The sequence below is a fragment of the Manduca sexta genome, chromosome 3 (assembly GCF_014839805.1).
Source record: "Manduca sexta isolate Smith_Timp_Sample1 chromosome 3, JHU_Msex_v1.0, whole genome shotgun sequence".
Classification (NCBI taxonomy): domain Eukaryota; kingdom Metazoa; phylum Arthropoda; class Insecta; order Lepidoptera; family Sphingidae; genus Manduca; species Manduca sexta.
In genome coordinates, this window is record NC_051117.1 from 1,807,387 (window position 1) to 1,820,524 (window position 13,138).

At 41.7% G+C, this 13,138-nt stretch overlaps 1 protein-coding gene across 4 annotated transcripts in view; it reads right to left on the bottom strand.

Moving 5' to 3' along the window:
* LOC115442286 (chloride channel protein 2) overlaps positions 1 to 13,138 on the bottom strand; it is an 87,548-nt gene that overhangs the window by 22,524 nt on the left and 51,886 nt on the right. For all 4 annotated transcript variants that reach the window (XM_030167292.2, XM_037439794.1, XM_037439796.1 and 1 more), the window contains 3 exons: positions 9,393 to 9,555; positions 8,797 to 8,919; positions 7,366 to 7,494 (listed from right to left, as the gene is read on the bottom strand). In XM_030167292.2, the coding sequence (XP_030023152.1) occupies positions 7,366 to 7,494; positions 8,797 to 8,919; positions 9,393 to 9,555 (415 nt within the window). The remainder of the gene's footprint in view (positions 1 to 7,365; positions 7,495 to 8,796; positions 8,920 to 9,392; positions 9,556 to 13,138) is intronic.

The window sequence follows — 13,138 nt, forward strand, 5'->3', positions numbered from 1 at the left end:
ATAAGGCTTTAAGCCTCACAATGCCCAGAATGAAATGGCAACAATCTTAAATATAACCAAAAGTGTAATTTAATTATTTGGAAACAATCTTTCAAATGATAACACAAATGTATTTTAAGCTCAGATATAGCATATCACCTTTAACAATAAATAAATATGTAAACGTTCAATATGCTCTATTTTCCAAGTCGGTTATATTAAAGGAAAATTAACAATAAAAGGAAAACGCTGTTTAGTATTAGATCAACGTATTGATGTAAGTTATAGAGCTATAAAATGGCGTGAGTTGCATGATTCTGGTATTTACTAGCACACACACGCACAGATAAATACAAACAGGGAAGGGGGGAGACGCACACACACGCAATCATACACACACTCATAAATGTTCTGTAATTGTGAATAATACCATCAACTAAGAGGTATTAAGATGTTATCTTGATTCTAACACTATAATTACTATAACCACACACAGTTACACTCTATACGGTACACACAGTGTATAGAAATTAATATTATGTCAAAACATTTCTCGACGGAAATGTTTTTTTTATCTATCTATATCTATACTTATAATACATCTGTAGAGAGGTCAATTCTGTACATGAAATATATTTCCAAAATAACTATCAGGGAGTGATTAGGGATCGATACTGATGCCAAAAATGCAATTAGTAAAATTTTTGTCTGTCTGTCTGTCTGCCTGTCTGTATAACCGTTATAGAAACAAAAACTACTCGACGGATTTTAACGAAACTTGGTACAATTATTTGTCATACTCCTGTGCTGGTTATAGTATACTTTTCATCACGCTACAATTAATAGGAGCAGAGCAGTGAAGGAAATGTTGGGAAAACGGGAGAAGTTACTCCATTTTTTAAGTTTCCGCCGCTTGTGCAACCTTAATGGTTAAAGCTACACAGAAATCATGTATGACGGAAATGTTCGCCTTAAAATTATATAAAAAATATCCCACGACAGCATATGTCTATCTTTTATGGTGTACTCACAATAACACGTGTAGCTCCCGATAGCATAGCAGTTCGAAGCTTTCTCATTATATTTGTCTACTCTTACGTTTATAACACTCTCAGTCAGCCCCGGATCTGGGGGGGAGGGGTGAGGGGGGCAAGCCAGGGCCCGTGCCCCGGGCGGCGAATTTAGAGGGCGGAAAATTCAAACTTGGCAGACGAATACACATCATTAACGCAACTTTGACTACTGCGACATCTATACTGTAGGGACACAGAATGAATATGGTAATTGTTGGAGACGAATGAAACTCGAAGCTCGGATTAATAATGAATGATTTATTGATACAGGTGCCCTATATTTATATCAATTGCTTAACGCCAGTAAGGTTGACACAACCAATGAGTGCGCGCGGGCAGCAGTCCATCTCTCTCGCACGAACCTATAGCGCGCCCGCTCGCACACTATAAATATGTGCGCCTCAGCGCGCCGATGGCTGAATGCACCTCAGGTCCGATGCCGGTGAGCACGCCACGTACCGTCTTGGTTTGTTCGATTGGACAGACATTTTGCGCTCCATGTACGCGGTGTGAGATTGCACCCACTGTAGCCAGTTCGCATGCTTAACAGCGATATGTGGTTATGTGGGTAGATCCCACATCACTCCCCCCTCAAGCGAAGCGTACATTTGGTTTTACCACTCTCCCGGATCTGGTGACGTAGGGCTGGTTAGACTGTCGAAAACTAAGGTCGGCTGTCTCCTCGATCGTTTCAGTGCAGATGTAGGCTGGCTTAAGCCTGTCTAGCGATATCACAGCTGAACGAAGCGGTAACTTGATCTTAAAGTATTTGTCGTAACGCTTGATAACTTCGTAAGGGCCGTCGTAGGGCGGAGTCAGCGGAGGAACGACTTGATCGTTTCGCACGAAAACATGTGTGCACGTTGCCAGGTCTTTGTGCACGAACGGCTCTCGTCCAGTACTGTTAGAGCAAGATGTAGACTTGAGCGATGCCATGGTGTCCATAAGCCGACGAATGTAGTCATTTTCCTCATGACTTAACTTAGCCGTCGGGATGATGAAATCAGACGGTAAACGGAGTGTTGTTCCGTATGTCATCATTGCCGGGCTAAATTTTCCGTTGGGGCGGAGTGCGGTGCGTAATCCCAAAAGCACTGTAGGCAATTCATCCGTCCACTGAACGGAGTTACCGCGGGCCATTAGTGCTGCTTTCAAGGTTCGATGCCATCTTTCGATAAGGCCATTGGATTGTGGATGATAGGCTGTAGTGCGGATGCGTGAGATGCCAAACTTCTTCATCAGTGAGTTGAAAAGTTGCGACTCGAATTGCCGGCCTTGATCGGTTGATATGCGTGACGGGCATCCAAATCTTGTAATCCAGTTGTTGTATATAGCTTTCGTTACGTTTTCCGCCGTGATGTCAACTAGTGGAATTGCCTCCGGCCACCTGGTGCAACGATCGATGATAGTAAGACAGTAGCGACAATTATTAGACAATCGCAGTGGTCCCACAATATCGACATGTATGTGTTCGAAACGCTTAGAAGGCGGAAATTCGCCTAAAGGTGTGGTTACATGGCGGTGTATCTTGGCTCGCTGACAGTCAAGGCATGCTCTGGCCCAGTTGCTGATGTCTTTGTTCATGTTTGGCCAAAAGAATTTCGTACTGATCTGCTTCCGTGTGGCTCTGATACCTGGTGACACAAATCGTGTTGCGCTCTGAATGCAGCAAAACGATATATTGGCGGCAGATATGGTCGAGGTTTGCCAGTGGACATCTCGCATCTGATTGGTCGGTTGTTTCCTTGTTCGGTGACGTCACTGAAGTTCAAATTGGCTTGCTTTTCAAGTTGCTCTAGTTCAGGATCGCCGCGTTGATCGAGAGATAGCTTTTCGTAATCGATGGGGGGAAGGACATTGTAATTCTTCGATGCGAGACAATGCGTCGGCCACCGCATTTTCGTCGCCGCGCACATATTCTATGTTTCCACAAAATTGGCTGATAAAGTGCAACTGCCTCTCTCTCTTTGGCGTGTCGGTACTGCTTGCAGGACGTTTGAGTGCATAAGCTAACGGTTTATGGTCAGTGAATACGGTCACTTCGCAGCCTTCTATAAGTCGTCGAAAGTGTTTCACCGCAGTGTAAATAGCCAGTAATTCGCGATCATAGACACTGTAGCGACGCTGTGTTGGGCTCATCGTCTTGGAAAAATATGCGAGTGGTTTCCACACATCGCCCACCTTTTGTTGCAATACGGCACCAAGGCTGCAGTCAGAGGCGTCTGTCATTATTGCCAGTGGGGCACCGATGACTGGGTGCGCCAAAGTCGTGGCTTTCAAAATGCTTTGTCGGCACTTTTCGAAAGCTTCATTAGCTTCTGCGTTCCACTCTATCGGTGACTTGTCGTTGCGTTTCCTATCTTGCAAATATTTGTTAAGCTCAGTTTGCAGCTCCGCTTGATGTGGCAAACAGCTACGATAAAAATTGATCATGCCCAGGAAACGGCGTAACTCGGCGACTGTTTTTGGTTTTGGGTAGCTGGATATGGCCTTGACACGTTCATCAGTGGGTTGTATGCCATCAGCAGACACGTTGTAGCCAAGAAAATTGATTCTTTCTTTTCCAAACTCGCATTTTTCGACTTTTATAGTGATACCATATTTATCGAGGCGTTCTAGGACTCGCCGTAATAGATTTTTGTGGCTCTCTTCGTCCATCGAATATAATAAAATATCGTCGACAAAACAAAAACAATTGTCTATGCCTCGTAGAACCTCGTGCATAAACCTTTGAAATGTTTGGCTGGCATTGCGTAATCCGAACGTCATACATTTGAATTCAAACAAGCCAAACGGTGTGGTTATCGCCGTTTTCTGGGAATCTTCCTTGGCAATCGGGATCCAATAATATGCCATCCTTATGTCTAGTTTAGAAAATATTTTCATATTGTGCAATTGATATGTAAAATCTTGTATGCGAGGTATCGGGTAGCGGTCGGGCAGGGTGACAGCGTTCAATCTTCGATAGTCGCCGCATACACGTAGACCTCCATCCTTCTTCTTTACGACGTGCAGAGGGCTCGCCCACGGACTCTTGGAGGGTGTGCAGATACCCATCTCTAGCATCTTGTTGAATTCTTCCTTTGCCACCTTATACTTGTCAGGAGGAAGGGGGCGGGGCTGGGCGAAGAGCGGGGGGCTTGAAGTTTCTATGTGGTGAACGACATCATGTTTTACCAGTTACCATCATGTTTGATCAGGATGTCGTGGTATGCTTGGTCATGGTTAATGATGTGTATTGTTCCCTCGAATGTTTTCACTTCAAAGGCGTCGATTGCTAATTCTGTGACCTTGTCGATCAGTTTTTTTCGATGAAGATCGATTAGCAACTTGTAGTGACGGAGAAAGTCTGCTCCCAGGATAGAGGTTTTGACATCGGCGATAACGAATGTCCACGACAGATTACGACGAAGGCCTAGATTGAGCCTGAGCGTCTTCTCTCCGTATGTTCTGATGGGGGTATTATTCGCTGCGTATAGTCTGTAGTCACTTGATCTCTTGATTTTTCTGCCAGGAGTGGCCGCTAACACTGATATTTCGGCGCCAGTGTCAACGAGGAAACGTTCTCGCGTGTCGCGATCGTAGACACATAGGCGGTTTGTGGTATTGGGGACATCGACGCCCGCCACATTCGATGTCTGTTCTAGTTTAACGGCTTCTGTCTTCTGCAGCACGGCGATTCGCAGCGCCTTGCCTTATCACCAAAACGATAGTGACACCGGCACTCCCATGTCGGGTCGCCAGGTTTGGTAGACGACTTACTGCGTTGTCGAGGTCTCGAATGAGAACGATCAGGGCGTCTCTTGCGTGAGTAACGCTGCATTGACCGTCCACGCAGTTCAGCAACCTCCAAGGTCAGCCTTTCAATTTGTTTTGCCAATATTTCCAACTGTGTGGGTACCCCCGGGTCGCTTGTTTCTCCCGATACCGCTTCAATCTTTGCTGTGGCGGGTTCTGAGTACTCTACCATCTTGTCAGCCATGGCCGCCAGTGTCTCCAGCGACGACTCGGTGTTAACTGAGAGCACAACGCGTACTTGGGCGGGTAGATGCTTCATCCATTCAATACGCAGTCCGCCATCCGTAATCATCCCTCTACCAAGCTCTCGCATCTTGCGCAGCAGCTGAGAGGGTTTTTGATCACCCAACTCTAAGCCGCTGGTGAGTTTTTGGAAGTTTCTGACATCAGAGTCTTCGTACGCAGCTAACAAACGAGTCTTCAAAGTATTATATTTGTCAGTTGCGGGTGGATTGTAAAGAATATCTGTGAGGTGCTGGAGGTCCGTTGCCTGTAGCTGTTGCAGCACGTAGCGATATTTTTGATCATCCGAAGTCTTCAGCGGGTCCACAACGGCTTCAAATTGCACGAACCATGCCCGAGGAATTTCTCGCCAGAAAGGTAGAAGTCTGGACTGTATGGAGACAGCTGCCACGTCGAGTTCGAGCTTCGTTTCCTGGTTTGCTTCGGTCTTCTCCATCACGTCGGGGTCACCAAATGTAGGGACACAGAATGAATATGGTAATTGTTGGAGACGAATGAAACTCGAAGCTCGGATTAATAATGAATGATTTATTGATACAGGTGCCCTATATTTATATCAATTGCTTAACGCCAGTAAGGTTGACACAACCAATGAGTGCGCGCGGGCAGCAGTCCATCTCTCTCGCACGAACCTATAGCGCGCCCGCTCGCACACTATAAATATGTGCGCCTCAGCGCGCCGATGGCTGAATGCACCTCAGGTCCAATGCCGGTGAGCACGCCACGTACCGTCTTGGTTTGTTCGATTGGACAGACATTTTGCGCTCCATGTACGCGGTGTGAGATTGCACCCACTGTAGCCAGTTCGCATGCTTAACAGCGATATGTGGTTATGTGGGTAGATCCCACAATACTATTATATAAAGCTGAAGAGTTTGTTTGGTTGTTTGAACGCTCTAATCTCAGGAACTACTGGTTCAAACTGAAAAAATCTTTTTGTGTTGGATAGTCCTTTGTTTGTGGAGTGCTGTATATCATCACGCTATACCCGATAGGAGCGGTTCAGTAATGGCTAATCTCAGGAACTATCGGTTCGAACTGAAAAAATATTTTTATGTTGGATAGCCCTTTGTTCCTGGAGTGCTATAGGCTTTATATCATCACGCTACGACCAATAGGAGCAGAGCAGTAACAGTTTCAACATGTTGCAAAAACGGGGAAAATATATTATTTTTGAGAGCTTCTGTTGCGTGCGCTGCGTAAACGGTTAAAGTTATGCAACAATGACGTATGACGGGATTGTTCCTCTTAAAAAGTTATACAAAAATTTATTATAAAACAAAGTCCCCCGCTGAATTTGTCTGCCTGAACGTATTAAACTCAAAAACTACCCAACGTATTAGAATAAAATTTGGTATGGAGACAGTTTGAGACCCTGGGAAGAACACAGGCTTCCGGGAAAATATATAGCGTGACTTTTATAACGGAAAACTTTAACCCGAAAAACTTTATAACGCGGGCGGAGCCGCGGGCAAAAGCTAGATCAGTATATAATACACATAAATTATTTCCCGCGGAGCGCGAAATGATGATGATGATGATAAAAGTAAAAATATAGGTGGTTAGGGGCAGCATTATCCAGATTTTGCCCCGCCTTCAAAAAATTCAAGATCCGGGGCTGCTCTCAGTCATCCCTAATTAAAAAAGTTAACATTATTAAATATTCCATAAAAAAGAATCATAGAAATCGGTATAGAAACACCAAAGTTATACATGAAGTACGCTAATAATAAGCCATCACGCGTGAATACTGAATCATGCTATATGCTTTCTTCGATTTCACCAGGATCCCATCATCAGACCCTGACCGGACAATCGGACCATCTGCATACCACCATACATTAAAAAAACATCCCGACAAATTGAGCACCTCCTCCATTTTTGAAGTCCGAAATCCACGCGGGCGTAGCTGCGGGCGGAAGCTAGTCTTGTAATAAAGTTTCAAAACAGATAATATGGAACCTATATAATAACCTAAATAATATACCTATATAATAATAAAGATTCAATATTATTATATAGGTACATTAGTTAGATTTTTGTTTCATCGAATACTGCCCAAACGGTTTGCCGAAAAATTCAGTCCCGTGATAGGCTAGACTCTAGCCTAAATAGTTATTAAAGTGGACCCTCTTGCAGCTAGAGGGCCCACTTTAAAATTTTGTATGGCTAGGAAATCGAACTCAGATCCTCATCATACCACATTCTACAACTTACCCTTATTAATCCAAAACACCTAAAATGTCAAATATAACACATGAACAATCCTCACCAATGCTCTGCGCGGCGACGATGTGCACGAAGCCAGCCGCGAAGAGTATCAGACATACAGGCAGCGAGACCCACGCCACGTACTGGCTGAACGTGGAAGTCGCCAGGTCCTGGTACATCCACATGCGAGCTGGAACGTCGAGAAGGCAATTTCAAGAGATGATACATAACAATTACCTCATACACATAAACTCTTGGTACAGAAACTTAATACTGATCATGTTATGCTTTAAACTTGTTCCAGTGTATCCTTAGATTTGTTTGCTCACCTAATTTCTACAATTTAATTATTATTACTTATTATTACTTAGCTCATAGTTAAGTACTAAAAATTGCATTGTTTTCTGCTTGCGGCTAAATACTTATATGTAACTCTTATTGTGGCAGCCCAAGATACAAGCGTAGCTTAGTTTGGGTGCCACTAGCAAATATTGTAAGTAAATAATAATACTGTAAATAGATAAATAAAAAAAATATGTATGTATGTATCGACCGTTTAAGGGTAATTGTCTTAAGCGACACTAAGTTACATGCATATCAAAAATCAGCACTTTTTTCTATGCTTTTTTAACCTAGTTAAATTTTTTAGAAGAAAAATGTCGTTAAAGTCAATTAGCTTTTCAACCATCGATACTTACTTGGTGCATTGTGTTCTTCCTTGCGTCTTTAAAGTATTTTTTATCACTAATTTACAGAAATAATAAATCTACAATATATAGATATATGTATAATAGATGTATAGATAATAATCCGGTAGTAGTAATGGAAAGGAAAAGAAATGTATGCATCATCTGCGTGCCTAATGCCCATAATACGCTTGCGCATGCGCATAAAATAGACTTAACAACGCGATGAATGTTTTCCATAAAACAAATTTTTACTTATAAGGTAAACAAAAAATGGCTAGTGTATCGACTCTTTCAAGTTTTAAGTACAATTTTCAAATTAGGTAAGAAACGATTGCGATTTTTTAAAAATCTTTTACTGGTAAAGGGACTTTTTTAATAAACACATTAAAATGTACAATATCTTAAACGGGAAACTTATATTGATAAATATTATGTAATACCACTAACAAGACATCATACATACCGGTCCATAATTAATGTTTGCGTGAAAGAAAATTATACCCTTTACAAGAAGCAATAGAATACGGGTATTTACGTAATTCTAGAATCTAGATTTATTATCCTTAATGGATACACATTTAAAACGAGAAAACGGTAGTGCACCTAAGGTACATTTGTATAGCATGTTAATGCACATTTATATGTATAGTTTCTATGGTAATTTGTATTGAACAATTTTTATTGATAGGATATAATTTATGAAGTTGTCGATCAGTGTCTTTGATTTTAGCTGTAAGACACTAACGGTTGATACGGAATGTGAAGAACAAGATTGATGTATTAATACTGGCTGTGAGACTTACCGTTGTTGCAGACAGCGATTCCCCTGTCCATGGCGAAGTTGAGGATGGCCATGATGATGCCCAGGAGAGCGAGGAAGATCCAGTCCTCGCCGAGCCGCGCGAACGTGTGCCGCCATATGTAACCTGTCACATACTTCACATCATTGTTTATTTTTTGTGGACACGCTTGTAAAAAAAAGGGTTTATACTTTATGCGAGTGAATATAGGGTTGTAAGTTGTAACTTCATTAGAGTATTTTTTTTGTAGGGATGAATGGAGAGAGACTAGCAATAAGCATTCTTCCTCCATACAACAAACTTACGCTTACTAAGTATTTTTTCTAAACAAGTTCATGGGAGGTGTGATTACTTTTCATTCGGGAGCTCTCTTGGAGCAAAATTATGAAGGTTTCGTAGCTGTTAGAGCGTAGAAATTGGTGCCGATGTTCATTAAACATATTCAGTTAAAATACTCTATTTTAGTTACGTCAATATATTCAAGCAACGAAAACAAGTAACAAATTTTATAATACTAACATTAAACTATTGCAAATACTCTTTATGACTCAATATTGACTAATCCCACTTTATTTTACAAGTCTTACATACACACTCACCAAAAACTTTGAAGAATTTTCCCCTGGGTCTCGGCTTCCCTGTTGCTTCTAGCTCCTTCTGCCTTAGCTTATCGTCTTTCCGCCGCTTCTTCCGCAGTCTGCGCAGTCTTCTCGCTTCTTCCCTGGCTGCTTCACTGAGGTCGCGTTGGTAGCGACCATACATCTGAGAACAGAAGATATAGTATTATCATCATCGTCTTTCTAGCAGTGTCATCCTGCCTCTCCCCGGGATATTTATTAATTTCCTAGATTATACGTTTTTGTGTGTTCCTGTACACTGGCAGTATGACCCTACCTCTCTCCTGAATATTTATTTATTTCCTACATCATCTCTTTTTGTGTGTTCCTGTACACTGGACACGAAAGCTTTTCTGACTTTCCTAGTCTGAACAATAGGGTAATGAATGTTTTTCTTTCTTTCCTAATGGGAATAATAGGGTAACAATTCGCCATAATGGCTCAGGCGTCGCATTTTGAAGTCAACTGGGGTACATCCAGATAGCAAATTCTAGCACTCAAAGAAGCTACGTTCTCCAATTCATTATACGTCGATTCCGAAAATAAACCAACCATAACACAATGCTACAAATTAACCACTTTTTTGATTGAATTCGCGATCGATCCGGTTTTGGATATGGTTTAGTATCTTGGATTACCATCTCTCAAGTGGACTGTATGTAAAGTGCACGCAGCCGGTGTAGTGGAAACTTAAACAAGCAAAGCTGCAAGCCCGATGCAAGCAGTTTAGAATACGCAAGTGGGAATACACCTGCAAGTATTTGCACAATGGAAATTCAGCTTTAATTTCACCAGTATTCACTGCACTTTACATCAGGTCCACTGTATTTTTGCAGCATAATATTAATCTAGTCTACATTGTAACATAAGGTCCACTGTTCTTTACCACATCACATACCACAACCCTATTCCCTTTCTCTATTATCTCTTCTATATCCATCCTCCAATCTCATCTTTAAGAAAGCGGATATGTAACTGAAATATCCGATAGTTCGGATACCCTTGAATCCGTCGTGTTTGCTAAAGCTATCAGATTAACTCGTGATGTTTGGCGATGATAATAAAATTGGAAAATTGTAAATACCGTTAGGTTTAATTAGATTTTACGAGATAATGGTTGAGATTAGTTCTGTATCTAACGGGATGGGAACAAGGTCGATGCTTCGTCGTCGGGCTTTGCGTATTTCTGCCGCTAGGCAGCAGTGCGTTGCTCTGGCGTGTTCATTTTGAGGTCCCAGAGCTTCACCAAAGTGCACATGGAGACCAACATGGGGTTTTTAGCCGGTAAAAGTCGGGCATGCCCTGCTTATAGTTAGTAGGTAGGGATACAAAGGGATTTCCCCATGAAAAAAAAATAAAAAGGCAGCAGTGCGTTCCGATACCTAGCTCCTCTACCTAGAACTCTACAAAGGCGGACTCTCACATATGGGACACCTACCACCAGTAGACATCAATTACAATACAATGCCAAAATGAACCTGTATACAAAAAACCGCAGGCGAAACCTAGCGTTGCATACAGTCCAGCCTACACGAGTCTGCTTGCGGGTTCACTGACACAGTAATTGTACGCGTCGTTGGCAGACAGGGCTCAATACGAAAAATGTTAAGCAGTGTTTACCGCCTCCTTAGTTAAGTGGCAGTTTACTTCCGTCTGTTATAACTGGTGACTTGTATGTTAAAGTTGGTTAACTAAGGTCTAAATTATATTTTTTATGTTCTATTCGATTTCTGGAAGGTAATGTTTTATATCAGAATTCTTATCGAATTGACTTTCTCCGGGAACAGGCTCTAATAATCAAAATACATCTAATAGTTCGTTTTCCATAACTATCGTGCAAGGCAAAAGGCTTGCTATCGTTCAAAGCATAGAACGGAAATACAAAACAAATAGTGGATACACCTGCGCATCTGCTTACCTTTCTTGGCACACAGTCGTGAGTTTATGATACACATACCTGTCTACAGTTATTAAAGTCTGTATTTAGTGTCGTTAATAAATATCGCGTCCTACGTCGTATGTTTTTAATTGATCTATTTGCGGGTAATGTCGTAAGACTCCCCTTGTATCTTGTAATATGATCTTAGTATGAGCTGGCTATTTCATTGGGATGCTATCGGGTTATTAAGTGAGCGGACTTTTTATGAGCAATTTGCTGTTGGAAGGATATTTGTATTCGCTCAGAGCGAGTATTCAAGCAGCCTAAAGTTCCATACCCAGGCCATATCCTGAGACATGATAAGTACCATCAGCTGAGAACCATAATTATGGGAAAAATATCAGGAAAAAGAAGTAAAGGAAGTATGAGGAAGGCGTGGCTGCGCAATATACGGGAGTGGACTGGAATAAAAATAGTAGAAGAACTGTGCCGGCTAGCTATGGACAAGGAAAGGTGCAGGGAACTGACTGCCAACCTTCAGTAATGGAGAGGCACCTGAAGAAGAAGATGAGCAGCTATCGTATACAAGATGTAAAACCGTAAGAACACACGTACATATGTCGCGTTCCAGGATCAACAACGTGTATACCCGATTTTGTACAGGCGGGCATAATTCTGTCGACTGGTAAGTGACCAAAGTTGTCGAGTAAAAAGGTCAGTATTGTCAACTAGTGACGTTTCCATGAAGTTATCCTTCATGGCTCTACTAAATTCCTTACATTAAAAAAAATCCCCGCTATGTCTTTTTGAACACTATAAATTCAAAAAACTATCAAACGGACTTCCATACGGCTTTTGCCAAGGGACGGAGTGATTCAAGAGGAAAGTTTACTTGTATAATTCATGAATGTACTGTACGCTAGAAAAAATGTAGGCATATATGGTCTGCGATATATTTTTTTTAGGGCACGGCAAAGTGACTCCACTGAATCTGATGGTAAGTGGAGTGGGGTCCAATAGAATGTCGACTGACGAGAGATGATTACCCCCCGACAGTCGACACAATTATGCCGGCCTGTTGAAACCAAATATACACAGATATGTAGGTAGCGATATATGCTCTGCATGTGCGTGCGAAGTTGGGCGGGTCGCTAATTAATATTCATCAGTATAATAATATTTTCATATCAAACGTGTACAAGAATAAAATGGCCATAAAACCAATTTTATGAGTCACAATAGACGATGGTAGGACGTCTTCATTAAACCAGAAGACACTAGAAATGTATGGAAACGTCTTCTTTTACTCGTAGAGTAGGGTTGCTGACAGTCTTCACATCAACACACCAGCTCGACCGTGTACCTTTGTTTCATAGACGTAAAGTGACTTCTAGGTGGCAGGTCTTATATGAAAGAGTGTCTGGGTAGGTACCCCCGTTATGTCTATTTCTACAGTCAAGCATCGTGGATTAACTGTAGTGTTCCGGTTTGAAGGACATTGTACCCAATGTGATTATATTATGAGACTCAATAGCGTACGTCTCGGGATGACAAATGCAGCATAGTAGTACTACGCTGTTTTGCATGGTTTACTAATATACCTAGGCGGGAGTGTCGCCAAAAAATCTATTTTGTTTAAAAAAATCTATAGAATTTTGTATAATTGTAGAATGTAAAATGTAGATAGATATTATAACTTTGACTTTTCAGATGACCAACACCTCAGTTTCCCTGTGACTATGAAAGTAGCAGTCTTCGAAAAGTCGGGAGAAAACTATAATAAAAATCCGCGATGAAATCAGGAACCTAGTTATATTTCGATGTTTAACAATCAGTCGTCTTGCTCGTC